Genomic DNA, 22,871 nt, shown 5'->3' with positions numbered 1-22,871 from the left:
CTTGGCAATAAAGCTGATTCTGATTCTATGTGTGGTGGAACACACCATCTTCAATATGACGCATGGTGGTGACAGCATCATGCTCTGAGAATCCTTGAGAGCTGATGGGAAGATGGAACTAAATCCTTGGAGAAAACCTGTTGGCTGCAGCAAAAGACAGCACAACAACCCTAAAACAGACATCCAAAGCTACAATAGAAGGATAGATCAAAACATATCCATGTTTTAGAATGACCAAGTCCAAGTTTAAACCTGAATACAATTGAGAATCAGTGAAAAGACTTAAAAATTGCTGTTCAATGACATGCTCATCCAAGCTGTTGACGTTCAGCTATTTAGCAAAGAAGAATGAGGAAGATTTTCAGTCTCTAGATGTGTAAAGCTTATAGAAACCTACCCATAAAGACTTGCAGTAGTAACTGGGGCAAAAGGTGGTTCTAAAAAATATTGACAGAATCAATAGTATTTATAATATCTTGAGGTTTCCCTTGAGGTTTGTTGTAGTTACCTGACAATGTGTGGAAAAATGTAAGGAATATAAATACTTTTGGAAAGCAATATAGCTTTGACAACAAAGTGCAACTGCATGCTCTGTTATCAGTTGGAGTATCTGTTGTAATTTACTTGGTAAGTACCTTATTTATGCTGAGAATTTCCAGAAACAAAAACAAAGCAAAACCAAAAAATTTAAGTCTGAACAGATGCAGCAAAACTGGAAGGATTCTTGTTTTTTTATTTAATTATGATACATTTATAACCAGCAGTTATTGTGTCACACAATGATTTGCCAGAATCAGTGATTATTTCTGCCTCGGGTATGAGGGGTGGTGATGTAAAAGTTTCCCTTTGCACCCCGCTCCAGGGCACTAAAGAAAAAGAGGAAACATAATTTTGGTTTAAATCTGGGCCCCTTTCACTTGCTCATGCTTCCAAGAATGATTCAGACAACAAAAGGAGGCACTTAAATTAGAACGATTTGGAGCAGGACTTGAAAACAGAAAAGAAGATCGGCACATCAAAAGGCAGCTGTTTTCCACAGATTACAAACAGGTAAACTGAGAATTTGAGAATCATTTTATGTTGTCACACTGAAATGCAAAAATTACTCAGCCAGGTGATAGGTGTACAGAACACTTGTAAGCATGGGATTTGTACAGTATAACCCTGAGTAAAAATATAGTGTTTTACAGTATTAGCACAACCTTTAAACACAGCATTATCTAACCTTTTTAAAAAAAATAAACGCAACATTGCATTTCATCGCTGCTAAAATTATCTTACAAACGGACTCCTAATGATATAATAACATTATCTTGTTATTTTTATTTTGAGACATATTTAGTTAAAAACATGGAACACCTGCTAAATTTCATAATAGCTTTTAAGTTCTTTTTGTGCAGAATATTTCAAATTTTTGCCTTTCTGCTATTTATAAAGTAAATCAAGTATAACAAGCTGATAAAAACTCATTAATTCGTCGGGCTGTCTGCTCAGATAGCCAGCCCACAGTTGATTCCTTTACCGCTGTTGTCTAATTATATTGTTGTGATGGACTCAACAGCATGCAGGAGGAAAGCAGAATGACATTGTGATTGAATTTCAATAGTAGGCTGGCAGCCAGCCTTCAGATGCTTAACCAACACAATGCTTGTAGCTTGCCAGCTAAAGTTTTAAAAATCCATTACTACAATGAGTGAAAGGTGGCGCTCTTTTAGTATCCTGACAAGAAATATTTCCAAACTGCCTAATTTGCTTTGTCAGCGAGGGTGGTGTAGATGCCTTCATTGAGCTAACTGACCGGCACTCCACACCAACAGGTAGGGAGGGGCAGCATTGTGCTACTTTGCTCTGGTAAAGGCAATTAAAACCTACGCCACTCCAGCACTTCCTCTCTCATAGGTTTAAAAGGACATTAAACAGTAAAAACGGCATGTTGGAAAATTTGAGCAGTTTTGAAATTAACTTTTTAACACCTTGGTATATCTTGATAACCAGCCCATGTGGTAAAGTCTACCTGTTCTTGCTTGCAGGGTACTCTTGCTACTGCATACTACCCTGGAAGCAACTTCCTAAGCATTGTTTTAATAAAACCTTTACTATTTCTGCTCTTATAACCATAAACAGATTACGTAATGCAAATATTTTACAAAATACGCATATATCTGGAGAAAAAAAACATTTTTACACTTAATGTAAAATTATAAACACTGTAATAAATCAGAATCAGAATCAGAAAAAGCTTTATTGCCAAGTACGTTTTTTGACATACAAGGAATTTGTTTTGGTGTAGTCGGTGCAATACAATACAAATTAAACAGTATAAACATATCTACAATATAATATAAATATATGTGCACATATATTTATATTGTGGAATATAAAATGGAAGATAAAATGGAATTATTAGACAATTGGCATGCCCAACATTTTCTTTTGTAATCTTATTTGAGATGAAATATTTTATTATCTTCATTGTTTCAATCCATATAATGTACTTGTGTCAATAACAGGCTATTAAATTATTATAATTATAAGCTGCATTTGACAGATTTATTTTATTTTTTTAACCCCATGGGTGATTTTGTTTGCACAACAAATATCATGCAACTCCCTTTCTTGAACATGCTGCCTATGACATCTCAGAGCTTCCTTGGTGTCCTAATTTGACTTTCTGGCACAGTTGTGCTTTATGTTTGTCTGCTTACAGTCTTGAATGATCAGAATGACACAGCGGGAAAACTTCCCCCATTAGGGAACTTCCTCATTTCTTTAGTCATCTGATTTTATTTACAATATATCCAGAAAAACTCTGAACTTCTCTAAAATTGCATCACGGGGAATGTTGTTTTTCCTTATTATTTTGGAGGGGAGTGTGTGCAGCTTCTGAACAGGACCAGGGGCAAACCATGTGGGCAAGCTTATGTGGCAATCAGAGGAGGACTCATGAGATGGTGACTCACATCTGAGATGACCAAGTAGAATCTGTGATAATTGCTCAAATGCAAATTAATCCCAGAATGCACAAATATATGCTGAACAACAAGTCTATGGCTGAGTTTTTAAAAGTTGATAATAAAGTATATATTTTTAAATGAAATACATAATTTGAAATGAGAAAATTTGAAGGTGTGCTGCAGGGACGTATGCAGCAGGGTGTAGGCGCAAGGTTCTGCAAAAATTCATTGTATTGCAAAACCCAGTGCAACTTTGACATTAAGTTTAGTGGACAGGACAGTTTTGCAATTTTCAGAAACCCCTTCTGTCTGAATCATTACTTGTAAGTAAAGTCACTTCGGATAATAAATGACACAGACACCATCACAAATGTCTCGAAACCTTTTTTGGTCTATCCACGGTTTTGTTGGCATCTGTTGCAGCCTCACGAGGTAGGTACAAACGTGACCTTTTCCCTCACATTCTGTAGGCTGAAGAGATGTGTATACCACCCTCTCGTGGATGAACTAGATATGACAATGACATTTAAATTTACATTTGGCCCTGAGAAGTTAGGAATTCCCTCATGTATGTAAGAATGTGGATGTCCTATAATGGAAGCAGGTAGAATTGGAGAGATTATGCTTGATACTGGGTGAGCATGTATTACAGTTTAGAAGGAAGGCTCTCCTTTGCTTTAGTTTGAACAAATTATCTTCTACAAAAGCAAACTATATTCTAATACTAATGTCAGGATTTAACTATGCAGACTTTCATTTCGTGTCAGAAACACTTGAATTGAACGTAATTGCAAGAAAAAAGATTTGCCCATTCCAAATAAAGCAGAACTTATATTGGATTTATGTGGCACTGGAAACACATGGATATTATGGCAATCATCAGTTTTGATTGCATAGGTATAATAATTTGATATTCATATAGATACATAAACATATAGTAGATAAACAACATAAAGTAGATAAAATGAACCCAGGTATGATCTGGTGAGCAAATCAATCCACAGCATAGAGTCAGTTTTAGAGTTGAAGATTGATTTGAATAAACCTACATGACAAAAACTGTGACAAGAGTAGAAATAAGTGGAGTGCTAATTCAGAAGTAATTTTTTTTTCTTTTTTTAAGAAATCCCCTATATCCTCATTATTGCCATCGATGTTGTTAATAACTTGTAAAATCCCATGCAACCAATATGACAGCACATATTCTGCTCCTATAACATTTCACAAGGTTGGAGCATAAAGATACACAGATCTTTCTATCCTCTCATCTCTTCATGTCAGCATGAAGGTTTAATACAGGTCTAGGTACTGAGATAGACATTGAGAAATGCTTGTTATTTGTTATTTATTTTGTCACGGGGAACAACTGATTTGGCCACATGCTTTCTTTTGTTTATCCCCCCTAAAACCCAATCAAGAACGGTAATAATTTTTCTGGCAAGGTCCACTAGATTTTTCTTACAAAATTCCAGATTTTAGAGAGTTCATAATGCCTTGCACTCTAGAGCCTTTCAAGCAAAACAGGCCCACAGCATCACATGTCCTCTACCACACTTAGTGGTAGGCATGAGGGGCTTTTGAACATATTCAACCTTTGTTTCGGATCAACAACAAAACACAGTTCCAGCTTAGGACCCAATATTGTTTACCATATCACACAGTGGGAGGTTTTTCCAGGCAAGCCTTTTAACTTGTAGATAGTATCAAATTTTTATATTAGTCAAAGATAAGCTTAGGAAATATAAATTGCAGGTCACTGGAAAAACCCAGGTTTGATCACTGCTAGATCTGTAGAATCAAGAAATCCCTTAAATAGAACCTGTCTTGCAGGTTAAAAGATCTACCAAAGTAACATATCACAAAGAAATTCCAGAACAGGTGAGAAACAAAATCTCTTACATCTACCAGTCAAGGGCTACTTTGAAGGCTTTGAGACTCCAGCAACAGCAGTTAGTGTCAATATCCACAGCTGGTGAAAACATGGAACAGCTGTGAATCTTCCCAGGAGTGGCCAACCAACCAAAATGACTCAATAAGTACATTAACAACTCATCTAGGAGGTCACAGAGAACCCAGAATAACATCCAAAGCACTGCATGTCTCACATTAGAAAACAGACTGGTTACAGACTGCTTCTATGAAGAGTTCAAAAGCAAAAACCACTGCTGACCCAAAAGAAAACAGCAAGTAAAAAACATGTTGATATAAGTTTCTAATCCATCTTAATATTTTATGGACTGCTGAAACAATAGTGAAACTTCTGGAATGTGTGAGTCCCGTTACAAATGGCATAAAAGTAACACAGCATTTCAGTAAAAGCACACGATACTTATAGTCCAACATGGTGGTGGTAGTGTGATGGTCTGGGGCTGTTTTGCTGCTTCAGCATCTGGATGACTTGCTCTAATAGATAGAATGATATATACTGCTCTCTAGCAGAAAATGTTTCAGACGATTGTACAGCCATTAGTTGATGACCTCAACCTGAAGTCCACTAATCTAAAGCACACCGGCAAATCAATCACTGAATGGTTAAAAATCTTTTTAAAAACCTTACAATCCCTTAAAAATGTATGGCTGAATTAAAGCAATATGCCAAGAGAAGTGGGACAAAAATTATATACTCACTTTGTACTTATGTATTCAAGAAAGGGATTATTTTTTAAATAACACAACAAAGCTAAAGAGCAATTAAACTTTACCAGTTGAAAACACAGCTCTAAGCGGTGACCTCAGCTCTTCAGACGACCTAAATTGTGTGATTAGTGATTGAGACTGAATCGGCAGCATGTCTGAGCTCCTCCTCATTATCTTGGTCCAGTGATTCAAGTCTTGAGCACGGAGAACAAAACTCTCGCGGGAGGCTCTAGTTCCTGACGCAGCAGGTCACTGGGAGGAACAATAAACGTATTAGAGGTTTAAAAAAGGCAAATAAATACATGACAGACCAGCAACAAAAAGCACTGCAGATGAGAGAGAGAGTGAGGGCGACGGCGAGAGCAGCTTTGATGGAAATAAAACAGTGGAGCGCAAAGGGAGGCAGGAGCTGAGCGGATTGGAGGTGATGATGAGTGAAGAGCTGTACAGAGTAGAACATTTTTAGGAAAGGTTTTAATGAGGCAGATGTCACCATATGTGTGTTTGGAAATTCTCTGTAAAACTAATTAGAACTTCCTGCTACTGTGTTTTACCACTTGAATTTTTTCTTTAAGTACAGCCTCAAACCTCTATGTGTTTTATAGGGATTTAATGTGAAAGAGATTGCAAAGTAGTGCACACCTTTAAAGTGAATGGAAAGGATAAATTAGTTTTAAAAATGTTTTTACAAATCAGAAAATTGTGATTTGGATTTGCATTACACTGACACACGATCCTACTGTGAAACATGGTGGGGGCAGCATCATGCTGTGGGGATGGTTTGTCTAAAGAGACAACAAAACTGGTCAAAGTTGATTAGAAGACAGACTTTTCTGATTTTTATTTGCAAAACGTTTTAAAGACTAGGTATCAATTTCCTTTCACTTCACAATTATGCACAACTTTATGCTGGTTTTTCCAAATAGGATTCTAATAAAATACATAGACATCTTTGGCTGTAACAAAAAAAGGTTTACTGGGTATGAATACTTTTGCAAGCATTGCATGTGAATCAGATGGAGAAGACTTTGTGCACAGTTTATTTATTTTGTGGCACTTGTGGTAAAGTTCTAAAATCAGCAGAAAATTTTGCAGAGAGCTGCAGATGCTTGTGTGCTGCTTGCATCAAATACTCCTTTGTTGTTTGCTAATATTATGTGCACATAGATTTTGAAGGCTTGTATTTCCTATAAAGTCAGCAGTGCCAGTAATAAATAAATGTCTGAATTAGATAATCTATTGTGGCCTTGTAATGTGGATGTGAATGCGTATGGTCATGGTGCAGTTATTTGGGTTTTTTAAACACCGCAGCTTCAGTTTTTATCTTTAATCTTCAGGATGTTTTTTTGATTATTAGGCATATTAATGCATCATCTTAAAGGTTTCTTTTACATAAAAAAAAATCATTTCCTCAATCACATCATTACCGGCAAACCGTCTTAGGATAGTAATATCACAAAGCACTGATTTCCCTATATTAATATAACTAGAGGGCTAAAATAAAGAGGGTATAATGGGCTTTTAAGTGATCAGAATTATGAAGAAAGGCATGCATTAATATGGCCCCACATGCAAGAAAATGACACCATCCCAGAGCGTCCAGCAAGCGTCCAGAATTGTGTTGCCACCAGTGCAGAGCTTGGCACACTGGCAGCAGGCTGGTGCGCTTGCATCTGTGCACACTGTGAAAACTGTAGGACAACAGCATGTAACAAGAAGAGCAGTAAAACCAGCAAAGACATTCCAGGTAGAAATGCATAAAAAGTCTTAAATTAATGTTTTATTGCAGTAGCATGATCTAATACTGAACATTCTGTTGCAACTATGGACATTGTTTTAGCACACTCTTTACCTTGCTTCTTGCTATGCATGTTGGTAAGATAAATCTGGTACTGCATCCACAGTCCAAGTGATTGCTCGGACTCCAATGAATAAAAGTACAGTAAAATGTATTCACAGTCATTGCCTGTCCATAGCCAGTAAACACCTGTAGTAATAGGCATATTTTTATACCATTCATATTGTGTACCCTGTATATCAAGATGTTTAACTACTGCTTAAGCACTGCTGGTTAGAAACAATCTTCATTTCCTTGCCATGCAATTGTGACAGGCGCAATGGCAAAAAGGCTCATTAAACTGAATTAAATCGAATCTAATCTAATTGTACATTACGTGAATTAAAGGAATGTTCTTGTTTGCAGTGTGAGATTGTACTGCAGCAGTAGAATGGATTTTGATTGAGGCTTTTTACACCTCATTAACAGGAGTGCCAAAAAATGTGGTGGCAGGTTGTTAAAAAATACATATATTAAAATAATTGCAAATAAACAGACAGGTCACCTGCCAGGCCTGCAGCCGAATGTAATAAAGAGACTAGTGCAACATTGTTGCTTGCATCTCCCCCAAGGCTTTGCGTATTTGTAGGCTGCATCTACACAACAGCAGGGGGCCTTCAAACTTATTGTTAATTCTCAGCTGGAAATAAAGCAAATGAAGCAGACTCAAGCAGGGTTAATGGCTGTTGCACAATCATGAGACCATGCAGGTAGAGGTGTCATGAGATAAGGACATCACAGTAAAACTACTTACAGCATTACATGGTCATCCAATGCCTAATCAATAGTGAGCAAATTAAGACGAAAAAGAGAACACCTGATAGTCTCCATTAAAATGTTCCTGTAGGCTTTAATGAAGTACAGAACTTTAACAAGATGAGTTTTATTTTAGAAAATGTAGCTTAATGACATTTACTGTGTTCGGATGTAGAACAAAGGCTGTAACTAATGTGAGTCTGACCACAACCCTTGGTTACATTGCAATCACAAACAATGTATTTTTATGATGGACCAACACATAGTAGTGCATACTTGTGCAGTGGCAGGAAAAGGATATACCTTTTTACCAATACAAATCTGAAGGGTGTGGGGGCACATTTGTATTCAGCCTCCTTCATTCTGATACCCCCAAATAAAATTCACTGCAATTGCTAATTAGTAAATGTATGTTCCGTGAAGGTCTCAGAGGTTTGCTAGAGTACATTAGTGAATGAACAGCATCACAAACACCATGGAAAACAACAGACAGGGCAGAGACAAATTTGTTGAAAAGTTTGAAGCTGGGTTGGCTTGTTAAACAGTATCTCCAAACCTACTAACAGATGGCCATACATCTAAACTGAAAGACCAGACAAGAAGTGTATTAATGAGGAAGTAGCCTCATTAATGGTAACTCTGGAGGAGCTGTAGAGATTTAAAGCTCATGCAAGCGAGTCTTGCGTCAGGATCACTATTATTCATTCACACCACAAATCTGGTTTATATGGAAGCGTGGAAAGAACAAAGCCATTGCTGAAAGAAACCCATAAGAGGCCCTGCAGTCTGCAGTGAGTCATGTTGAGAAGGCAAGAAACCACAGGGAACACAGTGTCCCTGTACACACCATTTCCTCTGTGAAACATTGCGGTAGCCGCATCAGGCTTTGGGGAGACTTTACTTCAGCAGGAACAGGGGAGCTGGTCAGAGATGATGAGAAGATGGATGAAGCTACATACAGGGTATTCCTGGAAGAAAACTTCTTGGAGGCTCCAAAAAACTTGAGAGTGAGGCAGAGGTTTACTTTCTAGCAGGACTATGACTCTAAACATACAGCCAGAGCTACAACAGAGCTATTTAGATCAAATTATTTTCATGTGTTAGAAAGAAAAATATTTAAACCTTTATTGTTGTTCATTAATATATATAGCAAGAAAAATAAAGGCAATAGTAGCATCATTTTTATATCATTAAAGCTGCCAAGTCCACAGCCCAACAGTGACTTTGCTATTTTATTTACTTATTGTATGTAAAAATGCTTCATCTGACTGGATAACTAAGTATTACCCACACCCCCCCCACACACACACACACAGATAAATTGTGCAATAATGGAGCAATTTTACTGGCAGTCATAAAGTTAATCTTAATCGACACTTGTTGGGCAGCAGAGGAGAAGGGTTAACTGGGTGATTGTTATCTCAGAAAGAAGCCTTGCTTACGGACTAACAGAGAGGCCCTCAAATCTTAGACAAAGACTCAGGCTTAGTCCACACAGACAAACTTGTTCAGAGATGACATTTTCTGCAGGAATGCAGCTAGGTGGACAAAACCCTTTCTCTGCGCTGACAAGAACCGGCTTTCACGTATGCTTGCCACCTACGCAGTTTTACACAGTGCACAGAATCACCGGACAGATTCTGCGCTCAAGGTATTTTGCCAGCTTGGCGAAAGAATAAAGGCAATTAAACCCTTTTTGCACCATGATTGGACAGCCATATGCCATGCCAATTAACCCTCCCACGTCAGGAGGACGAGGGGAAAGGAAGGGAGACACACTGAGATTATAACGACATGCATTCTTCTACTTTCTCACCCTAATATCTCTTTCTCTCCCTGTGATCCTTTAACTTTGCATGGCAAACACTTGGGTCTGTTTTGATTTATTCTAATATTGTGGCAGTGACAGCTAATTTGTACTCAGATGTATTACAGATATAAAGTGCTTGCTTTCTGTTCAATGCCCCCTTAATTTGTGTTGCTTCCGATGGGACCATCTATTGCAGATGGCTTCTTAGCTCCTAACCTCTTCCTGCAAACTCCAGCTTTGATTTAGAAACTTAAGACTTCCAGTTAACAAAAAAAAAAAAAGTGGAATACTAACACTGCACCAAGAAAAAAGTATTTGCCCACACACAAATTTCTGTTTCATTTCACTGCAAACCAAAACGTTTCTCATCATCAAACAAATATTAATATCACACAAAGATAAACTGAGTTAATATAAAATGCTGTTTTCTAATGGTTTCCTAAAGGATCACAATCATTGAACTGGGGTTGTTGTCAAGGTGAATGAAATACTGTTCCAAATACTTCAGAACAAGCACACATGACACGTCAAAAACAAAACAAAAAAAATCATCATCTTCATCAAAAGAAAATTAAGGTTGTGCTACAGCTTAGGCAAAGTTCTAGAACTATTCCTGAGGGAAAATCTGTGGGGTCACCTGAAGATGAGATGTCCTCACAATCTGATAGATTTAGCAATATTTTGCAAGGTAGTGTGGCAAATGTTTACCAGGGCAAGTACACACACCAAAGTTGAATGAATGCTGAAAATAAATTCAAGTATCATATCCTGCCTTTCGCTCATAGACAGCTGGAGATAGACACCAGCTACCCGGTGACCCAGTCCGGAATTAGCGGGTAAAGAAAATGGATGGATGGATAGATGGTTACCAACCATTCTGTATCATGAAACCTTTACCAATAGTTAAAACTAAAGTAAAATGGGATTGTGTATCTAAAGTCCGCGTATGGGTTTATGTTGAAATAATTACCTTTAGATAGTGCTTCTTAGCAAAGATTACAACTGAACCTCAGTCTATTAGAAATTTACCCATCTCGAAGGTATGGTGTAACATTTACACAGCAGCCTTTATATCAAATAAGGTCCTTTTATCAATTTCACAAATAAACACACGGAACACGTAAATGGAAATTTTACCACTTTTAGTGGAAAGTTTAGTGTAATGGAAAGTTTAAAATTTTTTAGGAAGACTACAAATTTCTCACAAGAAAGTAAAAAATAAAGAAGCAAATTGGAACACAAATTTGATAAACTGTAGTATCACTTCTAATGATCAAATGATCTCCCCTCATGCTCCTGTCTCCTGAAGACGTTATTCATCAAGATAGCCCAGTTCATACTTTGATTTAATAAGCATAATACAACTTTCATGACATAATTAGTTCATTTGCTGACTATTTGTTATTTCCCCTTTCTCGTTAGACCCAGTTTTGCATTGCCAGAGATGTTTCAGTCGTATTCGGGCCCAGACAGCCAGTGGACGATTAGTGAAAGAGATGAATCTCAGCCTTTGCATGACTGTGGACCACATCCGCACAGCTGGCCTCAGATCTATCAAAGCGACGCCATCCATCGTTCTGGCTTCCAACATCCCTACGGTCAAGTCTACACCAGACCCCAAGCCCCTGCCGTGTGGCAATATAATAACACGTGGAAGGTAGGTGGTCACAACAGAAGACTGTAGTCAAGAAAAAGTACAAGAAGAGCACTTTTGTGCTTTCATTAATGTTAGAACCAAGTGAGGTCCCACAAAACATTGGTAACATTATTGGGCAGGTAAAATCTAACACTGAACACTGTCGTGCGGAGCTTTCATAAGTAATCATTAACACTCCCAATAAATGACAATCAGAAGAAACAGTTTAGAAAATCAGGTAAAAGGTAACTTAACACAGTATCCAACCAAGAACAATTTCAGTCAACTCAAACAATTTCATATTTAGATGAGGCATGACTGTGCTAGAGGTGAGTGATTTGAGTTTAAAATGTTCCTTCGGTGTTTTATGGCTTGTGTTACTGGTGATAAAGGTGATAAGAAATTGCTTTTTAAAAATGTATCATAGTGTTTTGGCTGAAAATGTATCACTGCATACAGTCAGAGACTCATGAAAACAACAATGTATTCAATCATACATTCAACGGCCACATTATTAGATACATGTGTTAAATTTCTTGTCAACACAAATCATTTATCAGTCAATCAAATGGCAGCAATGCAATGCATTTAGGGGTCTAAATGTGGTAAAGATGACTTGGTCAGGTTCAAACCACGCATCAGAATGGAGAAGAAAAGAAAAGCAGAAGTGGCTGACATAAAAACTTGCAAAATAAACAAAGGATCCCCCTTTACATTTACAGAGAAATATATAAATAAATATAAAAAAGCACTAAAAGCATAGTTTCAAACTATAGTTATATAACTGCTTTTGTCATTTTGAAAGACAATTTCAGAAATCACCATACTGAGCTGCATCTCACAATTATTGTGCATCTAGTGTCCAAACCACATCACGTCACAAAAGGACACATCTTTTAATATTTCGACTGGATATTATTTAGAAGTTTCACAGTAAAGGGGGTTGAATAAAACGCACACCAATGTTTTTGACCGTAAAGATTTTTATTTGTAAAATCTTTTAAAAACAAGGCACAATAGTCCATATTTTTTGGCAATTCAGTGTCTTGTTGTATGTAAAGATTTTACATCTGTCCATAAATTTCATACACACACAGTTAGCTCAACAATTGTTTTTAAACGGAGAGTTGACCCATGGATTTCACTTTGTAGCTGCTTATTAAGTGAATTTTGTGGCTTTTTTCATCAGCATAAGTTGTGATCAGAAAGCAGGGCATCGTTCTCTTCTTAAAAAGCATGGCATAGCGCAACAATTATTTATGTCACATTTACATATTATTTGTTTTTCAACAATGCATCTCATTAAACTCAGAAAATTTAAAGCACAATGTAGTTCAGTTCTATATATTTAGAGGTTTTACCCTCTTTTTGTTTCTGTCAGTTGCTTTACATTAGAACTGACATAACAGTATAAACAAAGATGGTCTCTATTACAGAAGACCCCTATCATTCTGATTTCTTTAAATGAACACAGCTGTTATTATGCAAGTTATCACAACAGGTGTATAATTACTGAATTGTCAGGTTTAAAAAAGAGGTTTTCACAAGTATAATTACAGAGCTTTAGCATATGGCAATATAAAACCCAAGCAGGTCATAAACACAGAGGGACACCACTTGCGATCTCCTCCTGCCTGCTGCATATCAATAAAAGCCCCACATTGTTGTCCATTCATCACAACTTTTTTTGGATCTTTGGAAAACAAGATTGGTATAGCTTAAAATGATGTAAATTTTCAAAGTAAATGAAACATTTTTGCCATATTCATGTCTTTATATTTTCAGACATATAACAATGTGATTAGTTGGTTTTGCATACTTTATGTGTGTATTTCTTTATTTATGTTTTTATTGCACAGAGATTGCAGGCTTGATCCAAGATAAAAAAAAAGAGAAAAAAGGATACAACATTATGTTTTCTGGTGTGCTTTGATGCAAAAATAAGACTGAATTTTTGATGTTTGAAATACGATAGGATTGCCAAATAACTCCCAGACTGGCAATAGCTGTCTCCTGGCTGTAGGGTGGGAATTTCCAGGAGAGGCATATGAATCAGACTATTAGAAGAGGAAGACCAGAAAACATCCCTGCATTAGATGGATAACTGGTGGACTTCAAAGCATTGTTGCACTATGTTTTCCACTTCAGTAGGAGGCCTTTCAAGTGGTAACGTTGCTCTGGTGTCTGTTTGTGGGCACGCACAAACCTTGGGTGTTTGTGATTTGACATCAGCCTCAAGGTACTAGCTACCCCCCTGTCACTATATATACAGAGCAGTTAAATGGATTTCATGGTTCTTGGGTTTATTGGACCGAAAGCCTGTGTTGGTTTTGTCACATGGGCAACTTTGCATAGATGTCCAAAGAGAAAAGAGAGAAAACAAGAGGATAATATGAGCTCTAATTATCAATGCCTGCATCGATAAACTGAAACATTAGGACTGCTAAACAATTACATGTGGTGCTCATCACTTTGCAATTTCATAATTTCATACTTTTTTAGTTTAGGTTTATTTCATACCTAATAAAGACGGGTCCATTAGACCATACCTGAAAACGTTGGGCATGTAAAGAATCTGTCTGACACGGGATGATTATTACCAACCGTACATCTTTTCAAACCTGCCATTTGGGTTTTTTGTACGTGATTTAAAAATCCATGATTTTAAGCTGTTTTTCATTGTCTTTTTATAGCTTATCATAAGGAAATGTGGCTATGTAACAGGTCTCCTAGATTTATTTGGGATTTTTCAGGCGTCGTATTCTCTTGTACTACATTAAGTTCAACTAAACCAAAATTGTGTTTCTGTGGATCGCAACAACAATCATAACCATTACTGATAGTTAGAACCAGGGCGTTCTAACCTTCAGTTAGTTAATTAAATTTAACTATATGTGAGCTTTTATTTATATGGACACACATCTTAATTTTGACCTTTCATCAACAGAATTTGTTTTTGCAATAAGAAGATGTTGTTGTACCATTATGTTTGTGTACAAAAAATACTATTGTTATGACTAAGGCCATTGTTGATACTCTGTGATTGCACAAGCTGTCTCTCAAATGCCCAAAAGGACCTCCTTATTCAGTCCTATAAATTCTTTATTTAAGGTATACACTGATGGAGGAGCAAACTGACCCATAGCCATTAAATGAGGTTAAACCAGATTCTAAACAAAGTCTAGTATGCAGCAAAGCATGTAAACGCAGAAACCATGCAATCAGCCAGAAATATAAAATTGCAGATGAGAATAAATAAAAAGGGAGTCATTTTTCTTCCTTATTGGCAGTTGCTGTTGACACAAATGTAAAAGCTGGACTAGACTAATGCAAAAATACTATAAGATAGGAAAAACACAGTGGGCAAAGCTGCACCAAGAGTTACCTGCTGAAATTGTGCATAACCGAAGGGAAAAAATACAAAGAGAAAGGGTAGTTTTTAATAAGGAGGGGTATTAGGGCAATGTGGACTCTGGCAGGCCATTATAGACATGGTTGACGTGGACCACCCATAAGGCCTGGCTGAGTGCCAGGGCTGGAATCTTTTTTTTTTACCAGCTAAACATGGCGCCCACATAAAGGCATAAACAGACAAAAATCTAGATTGATAATTCTGGTGCATGACCAAAATATTTTAAGCATACTAAGACAACAATGCAAAAACATTTTAGGTTGGAGATTTCTTTTAGATTTTCCAACACCCTTAGTAACTTTTTTATTGTTGTGTGACTGCTGAAGCTGAGCAAAGTTACACAGCCAAAAATCCACTGCATAGTTATCCTTTGAACATGACCTTCCTGAATTGCTATGGATCAGCTGCCCAACAAATTGGACCAGAAAGGCTTTTTCAGGGAGCAGACAGGAGGTAAAACATAGTAGACAGAAAATGACAAGATATGATGCAACAATATGAGACAATCTGATTAAACCGTTTCTGATAAACCCTAACATAAAAACTTCACGAGGCTCTTTCGTAAAAGTGTATGTCGTGGCATGTTGTCTATGTTGTCTCCTTATTAAATCGCAGAGATTCTCCTCCAAGATCTTTCAAACTACACAGAAACTACACTATATGCTTCAGGTGTGCTCAGAGAAGACGTGTCAAACCATGAATTCAAGTGTTTTACAAAATTCAAGAATATCCTATTCTCATGGGTTTCTGTGGAATGTGATTTTGCACTACAGAGTAGTGCAGAGGGATGAAAACGATACTTTTACCTCATGAGACTAGACGATAGACAGTTCACAACATTTTAACCAAATTTTGGAAAAACTAATGGTTCCAAAATCACAAAGAATGTTTTAACAAATCTGTAATCATTGTAAAATGTTTCAGTCCAGGTTCAACCAATTTATATATACAGATTTAATTATTGTCTTAATTTAAGGTGGACTGACTGGTAAATTAAAAAAATACTGTTTTTGTGTTTTAACAAATTGGCAATATGTTTCCAAAATCCATTCCGGAGACATCTTGATCAGATGCCGGAACTACCTCAGTTTACTTCTATCAATACTGAGGAGCAGCTGCTCTACTCTGTGCTGTTCTTTCGGTCATGATCTATTATTTCATGACAATAGGTGAGAATCGGAAAATAGATGTAACACTAAATAGAGATCTTCACTTTTTGGTTCAGTTGTTTGTTCATCATGAGAGACTGGAACCGAGGCCCCATTTTGTCTATTCACCCCCTGCTCCACCCTAACATTATGCATAAACAAGACACAATCCATCCAGCAATGTTCTACACCCACTTGAGATAACCACCAAGTTAGAACAAGATACGAAGATAATTTAATTCCAACCAATTGAAGCAGAGGCCCACCCTGGGGGAACAATCTATATTTTCCCAGTTAAGAACCATGGCCTTATTCTTAAAGAAACTGACTATCATCCCACTTTCTTCACACTCAGCAGTGAATTGCTCCAGGTTCATGTTAGCTGAAGCATTTATATTTACAATGTGTGATGAAAAGCTGCAGTGCACATGCAGTGAAACATCCCTTTAGTTCAGCAGCAAGAGGAGTCTGTGAATCAACTGACCAGTACAGCAACAATAGCCAGCTGGGGTGGGTAGCTATTTTACCAAACAGTGCTTACAAATGGTTTACATACTGTCTGTGGCAATTTCTTTTCAATACTTGGCACTCATATGCTGTGTTGTGTGTTGTCAGACAGCCCAACAAGCAGCCTTTGACTTTATCAGTTCAACAGAGCAACTCAATAACTGCTACTCTTATTTCAAAATGAGAGTCTCAAACAAAGATACTTGGTGTGACGTTAAAAGCATTGACTTCATATATGAGGTTCTCAATAATAGCTTTAACTTATTTCAAAAGCGACAGTAGCTGGAGAGAGCTAACAATTTAACAGAAGTTAAGAATGGATTATAGTTTTAGGCTATTTTGGTCTCACACTTCTCTCACAACTGTATGGCTCCACTAGGGTTGAGGGCCTCAGCAAGGGCACATTGACATCTAAGTAGGGGTAGAACCTCGAATCAAACCCACATCTTTCTAGTTGCAACCCTCGTACAAATGAGCCGGAGTTGACCCACAAAATGCAAAATGCATAACCAACAAGAATAACTGTATCCTTAAGCGGATTATGAAGCAAAGATCATAAGGAATTGAGGGAAGATTCAAAAGGTGTGGTCTGCAGCTATAGCTGGTGGTTCAGGAGGCTCCACACATTGACATATTGGGGACATGGGCTAGAACTGTTACATCCCTTGTGTTAAGCCATTTTTGAACCAGAGAGGTTCAAAGTAAGGTCTAGAGTAAAGTACACAGTCTGTCATGATTTCAGGAGTCATGTCATCTGCTGGTGGTGGTCCACAGTATTTTCTTATGTTCAAAATCAGCACAGCCATCTATCATGAAGACTTGGCACCTGCTCACAAAGCCAGAGGGCCAATACCTTGTTTAATGACCATGGCATCGCTGCGCTTGATTGGCCCAAAAACCTTCCTGACCTAAATCCCCCATTGAGAATCTATTGAGCATGTCAAGAAGAAGTCCCAAGACCCAATAATGCAGATGAGCTGAAGGCAACTATTCAAGCAACCTGGGTCTCCTTAACTCTCATCAACAGGCTGATCGCTTCAATGCCACAAATGATGCAGCTATTTCAGCAAAAGGAGTCCTAATCAAGTACTGAGTGCATATAATGTAGTGCACAGTACATGGACATGCTTTTCAGTAGGTTGACATTTCTGTATCCTTTTTTCAATTTGTAAAAATAAATGTACCTTTTAAGGATTTTTTGATTTACTGAGTTCGACCAGAGTGTCTTCAGTTGACTAATAACTACTACAGTGTAAAGATATTGCTTGTTTTAAATATTTGCATGCTGGACAAAAAGCGACAGTTTAAAGCTCACAATTGAAAAGCAATGTTTCTTTGTGAAAAAGAACCTCTCATTCACCATCAAAAAGTTGAGACTCAATGACCGTCTCAAAAAAGTTTTTTAATTGTAGAAGAGACAATGTAAGAGAAACAGCAGCTGTTTATGACCCCAGTTTTGACCTCCTTCCGTAACTCTGCTAACAGTTTGAGCTACACCGTGTCCTATAAATGTAATTAGCTAATCAAATGAGGCATCTCTTTTATAATTCTGTTCTCTACATGACCTGTGACAATCCTCATGTAAAGATCAACTGCTTATCTTTTGTTAATCTATGTAAAGACTATACACTCAGGTAATCTACTTGAATCTGCTAGCATGCAGCGGTTATTAACACAAAGGGAACTTTGTTTTCCTGTTTTTTCTTCATTTTGGAGTCATTAAATTAAATTTCATACTCCATAACAACCTCTGATAGTTGAGTGATATCTTTTGTGCTTGTAAAGCTTGGAAAAAGTAGTAAAAAGATTCGATCAAATCAAGCAAACGTTTTATTTTATTTTAAACACACTCCATGATTGACATTTAATGTCATAATAAAATATGATATTCTTATGGAAAATATAAATAAGGTGCTCACTTTGTGTTTATTTTTACTCAAGATTATCAGATTGTGTTGGGGCACCAACACAATCTGATAATCTCATGTTATCTAAGTCACTAATAGGATTAGACAGAATAAACCCCTAAATACCTCAGATTCAAGTTTTAGGTGCTAGACATTACTCCTGGGTAACAAACACTTCTACAAACGCACACTCACACTAAAACACACACATCTCCAGTGTAACCCTGTCCTCCACCTTCACCAATTGTTCCTGCTATGGCTCAGATCAAGAAATCGGGAGCAGAATTTATACTATTTCCGCTTAAAATATATCATAATCCGTCAAGGTGGTGCAGTTGGGGTGAGTGTTGGGGGGAGTTCAAGCCCACCAAGAAAGCTATTCACAGCATTCAGAGACAGGAAGAGACCTCCGGGTAAGACATTATGAGGTGTTGGTATTGGACAGGGTGTGACAACCCTGGGAAGGAATGCTCACTAGATGCGAAAAGGATCTGCTATAATTTCGGAACTTTGTTACTCTTGGGCAACAGATGTTAAAACATTTGTTGATGTGTATCTGATGCAAAGATAAAGAAATAAGTATTGCAAGTAAGTATTGGCTGGTGTGAGATTCTACAGTACTACAGTTTTATGGTATATATGAAAATTTATGAAGAAAAAAAAAATCTCATCAGTTTGATTTTAACCTGAAAGGCAACAATTATCCTAAGTGCTGGTTGCTACAGTTATGAGAATGTTTTCTATAGCATTTACTTGTTATTTCAATACTTATAAACAGACTAAAGCAAAAATACAGAAGTCCCATAAACTTTTCCAGTTGTTGTTGTGTGCATATTGTAAAGAATATTTTGCCATTTTGTCGTTCTGCTCTTTACTGAATAACACAAGTATAACAAACTAATATCAGCTGGTTAATTACTTGGGCTATCTGCTTAGGTAGCGAGCCAACAGTTGGTTGCTTAACAGACATGCTACTTGTCGGTAGCCAGTTGTGGGCGCTGTTTATAGTTGTGACGGACCTATATCCAGGCAGGAGGTAGGTATAATCGTGGTGTGACAGAAATATGAGCTAAACAGAGTAAATACGGAGCACAACGGGGGCACAAATCAGCAACATCAAACAAGGAGACATAGAGACTAACAATGGAATATAAAGAGGAGTGGACATAATGATAAGCATAAATACTGGGAGGACTAATTAGAACAAAGAATAGGGGAGTCTGACTTACTAAATAGCAGTGGTAAGGCAGAAAAACATAAGGAACAACATTAAGCAGAACATAGGTTAGTCAATTGCAGGTAACCACCTGCAACTGAGTAACCAGCAGGCTAACCTGCAAATTCCTAAATATATGAAAACAACTGAAAAAAGGCAGGTTTTTGCTCAGTCTTCTGCTTTTGCTAATATGAAAAGTGCTCATATTTACATGATTAATCCATAATAATTTAGATTAACCTATGACAACAACAAGTGGGACAACAAGTGGATTATAATGGGCTGCCAATGCCATCTGAATAGCACTGATAGAAAATATCACAGAATGAAATAGGGTTAAGAATACAACCTTGCGGGACTCCACATTTAAGAGTAATCGAAGCATACAGGTCAAAGTAATATTGAAATGGCAACACTTAAATAAACTCAAAGCTTCGGAAACTAGTAGATGAAGTGACATTGGTGAAACCTTTTATTTGCAATAAAAAAAATAACAGTGATATTTTCCTATTTGCTTTGATAACATGCTATGATTTACTAAAGTGCTATATATTGAGTTCAGAATTTTCACCTACATGTTCACTTCATTGGGAGCTGAAATATCTTGGGTTTTAACTAAACTGTTCCAAATGTTTTGACATAAAGCCTCTTTTTTGTATGTATACATAGAAAATACAGGTAATCATTAACATTTTTGTTTTTAGCTTAATAAAGGGGTATACACATTTTTTTATTTTATTGCTGTGTGCATGTAGGTGACAGATGTATCACCAAAAAAGTTTTACAATGTGTGTTTGAGTAGACAGGGTATTGACTGAAGCCCCCACATACTCTGTAACCTTTATAAGATTAATGCAATGGATTGAGCCAGTGTCTGCCAAAATTCCATTCCTATTTAAACCTGCAGGCCCATACCAGCAGCCTAATCCTATTAGACCCAATTGAGTGAAGTCGACAGTCTTTTTCAGTTAAACCAAGTTCATGCACTAATAGGATTCAAAAGGGGGCAAAAAAGGTACTATGTTTGGAGAGTAGTAGAATTATAGCTCTGTGTGCATCACAGAGCTGGTAAAGAGGGACTGGACCAAGTGTACCATCAGAGGCATTCTGCTGCCTTCCGGACAAATGTTTAAAGAAGATGGAGAGAATGTGCTGGAGGTTTTAGGGAAGGGACTAAAACCACAACCTCACAAACATCCCTGTTATCATAAAAATAGTATTTTTTGTGTTGATTGGGCCTTTCTGTTTACTGGATTAACATGAAATAAGAATTATTTTGAGGGAAGGAAAAAGCCTACTTAAAGTGCAACAGGACAAAAAACTATATGGTTGAAAATTTGATAAGAAAACTGATCCTAAGTGATCTTCATGCACTGAATGTCAGCAATGCTGCCAATTCAGCAGCGGAACATGTTTTATGTGTTGTTTGCCATTTAATTTGTCGAATATAAGGACTAACTTTTTTCAGTATTCCGATTGATTAATGCACACCAACTGTGCTGCAGAAAACACTATCTTATGGAATTATCAGCAACTACTAAGTCTTTTCTTCTTTTCTTGGAGTTTTGCATAGAATATCATAGATTTCTTTTTTTTTTTACTGTGTCCTGTCCGGCAGAGTATCGCTCAGAATTGTTGTCTGAGTGCCAATAAATTGCCCAACAGATTTACTTTCACAAGCAGAGCATCACAGATAATGCTTTAAAGCTCTGCTTGATATTTATAAAAGAAACTTTATAATAAACTTCTTTGGGAATATTTCAATTGTTACGGACACGGAGAAAAGGAAAACAGAAGCTTGAAAAAGAGAGAGATGGGGCAAAAGGGAAAAAGGGGAGAAAAGAAGGAAAGAATGGAGGAGAGAAAGAAGGAATAAGAGAATAAAAGATTACACCCTGCTTGCTTTACACCTGCAGCTGTTTTTTTTATTAACAAAATAGCACACGGTATTTATGAATGTAAAATGTACTTAGTGAGAGGTACAGCCCAATATAAAACATCTGTGTATCTGTCAACACCTGAAGCTTAACACCTGTGAGTATGAGTGTGGACGCGCTTTGTATACAAGGTTTCTTCATAAAAATATGCAACAGGGAGTTTGAGGACCCACCGACCTGCCCCGTGGTCCATGGGCAGACACTGAGGAGATCCGAGCCACAGACATCCAAAGGCCCCCCAAAGCACAGGAACCCCAGGAGAACCACCGCGGGGACTACCGCAACCCCCCCAGAGAAGAGCAGTGGAGAGTCCCAGGGGAGCCACCCAGCAGCGACAATGCAGAAGCCCCAGGGAGCCGCAACAACGAGCCCACAGGCCCCGCCGGCAGCCGTTCACGCCCGAGCAGATCCAGCCATGGACCCAGAGACCCAAGACCCCGGGCCAGGCTCCGGCAAGCAGCCACCGGGAGTGAGCCAGCACACACCAAAGCACCCAGTCCCGGACACCGAGAACCCCAAGTACACCAGCGGGCAGAGACTCCAACCACCGGCAGGTAGTGTGGCGGGGGGCCTAGGCTGATCCAGGAGAGGGAGCAGTCCAAGACCCAACCTGTCACACAAAAAACCCAAAAAAAAACAGGCACTCACAGTCACAATCACCCACTCCCACCCTCATGCATACACATAAAATCACTCGCACCCAACGTAAAGACAAACAACAATGGACGTCATACACTCATTCACACTCCCCATGCAAACTCTATACTCCCAGGTCCAGGCGCCGGTTCCCCCTAGGGGCAACCAGCCCTTAGACCCAGGAGGTGGTCCCCTTCCCTCCTGGGGTAGAGACAGGCAGACAGCGCCGGCACCGCCCAGACCCGGGCGGTCCCGGCCCGGCCAGGCCCCCGCCCCGAACCCAGTCCCCATCCACTTCCGGAGAGGGGGCTATGTACATATGAGGGGTCCACATGGCCCAAACCAGCCCGCCAACCAGAGTCGCCCCAGGACGGAGCAGTCCCGACCCCCCAATGAGCTCCGATCCCAACCCAATGAGCCTCCCACCCCCAGTGAACCCCAACATGAACCTCCCCACAGGGCCACCCCCAAGAAGGAC

General features: G+C 38.2%; 1 protein-coding gene across 8 annotated transcripts in view; it reads left to right on the top strand.

Annotated features, from left to right (window-relative positions):
• Window positions 1-912: 912 nt before the first annotated feature.
• The window catches only part of tfec (transcription factor EC), a 60,452-nt gene continuing 38,493 nt past the window's right edge, over window positions 913-22,871 (top strand). For 4 of the 8 annotated variants that reach the window (XM_047389180.1, XM_047389181.1, XM_047389173.1 and 1 more), the window contains exons 1-2: window positions 913-1,050; window positions 11,417-11,651. In XM_047389180.1, coding sequence (XP_047245136.1) covers window positions 11,439-11,651 — 213 coding nt within the window. In that variant the 5' untranslated portion in view covers window positions 913-1,050; window positions 11,417-11,438. Of the gene's footprint in view, window positions 1,051-5,947; window positions 6,016-9,171; window positions 9,192-11,416; window positions 11,652-22,871 lie in introns of those variants that run through there. The other 4 variants (XM_047389176.1, XM_047389179.1, XM_047389175.1 and 1 more) reach the window with 3 other exon arrangements.

This window comes from Girardinichthys multiradiatus, chromosome 17 (assembly GCF_021462225.1).
Source record: "Girardinichthys multiradiatus isolate DD_20200921_A chromosome 17, DD_fGirMul_XY1, whole genome shotgun sequence".
Lineage (NCBI taxonomy): Eukaryota > Metazoa > Chordata > Actinopteri > Cyprinodontiformes > Goodeidae > Girardinichthys > Girardinichthys multiradiatus.
This window is presented reverse-complemented; position numbering and strand designations above follow the sequence as displayed.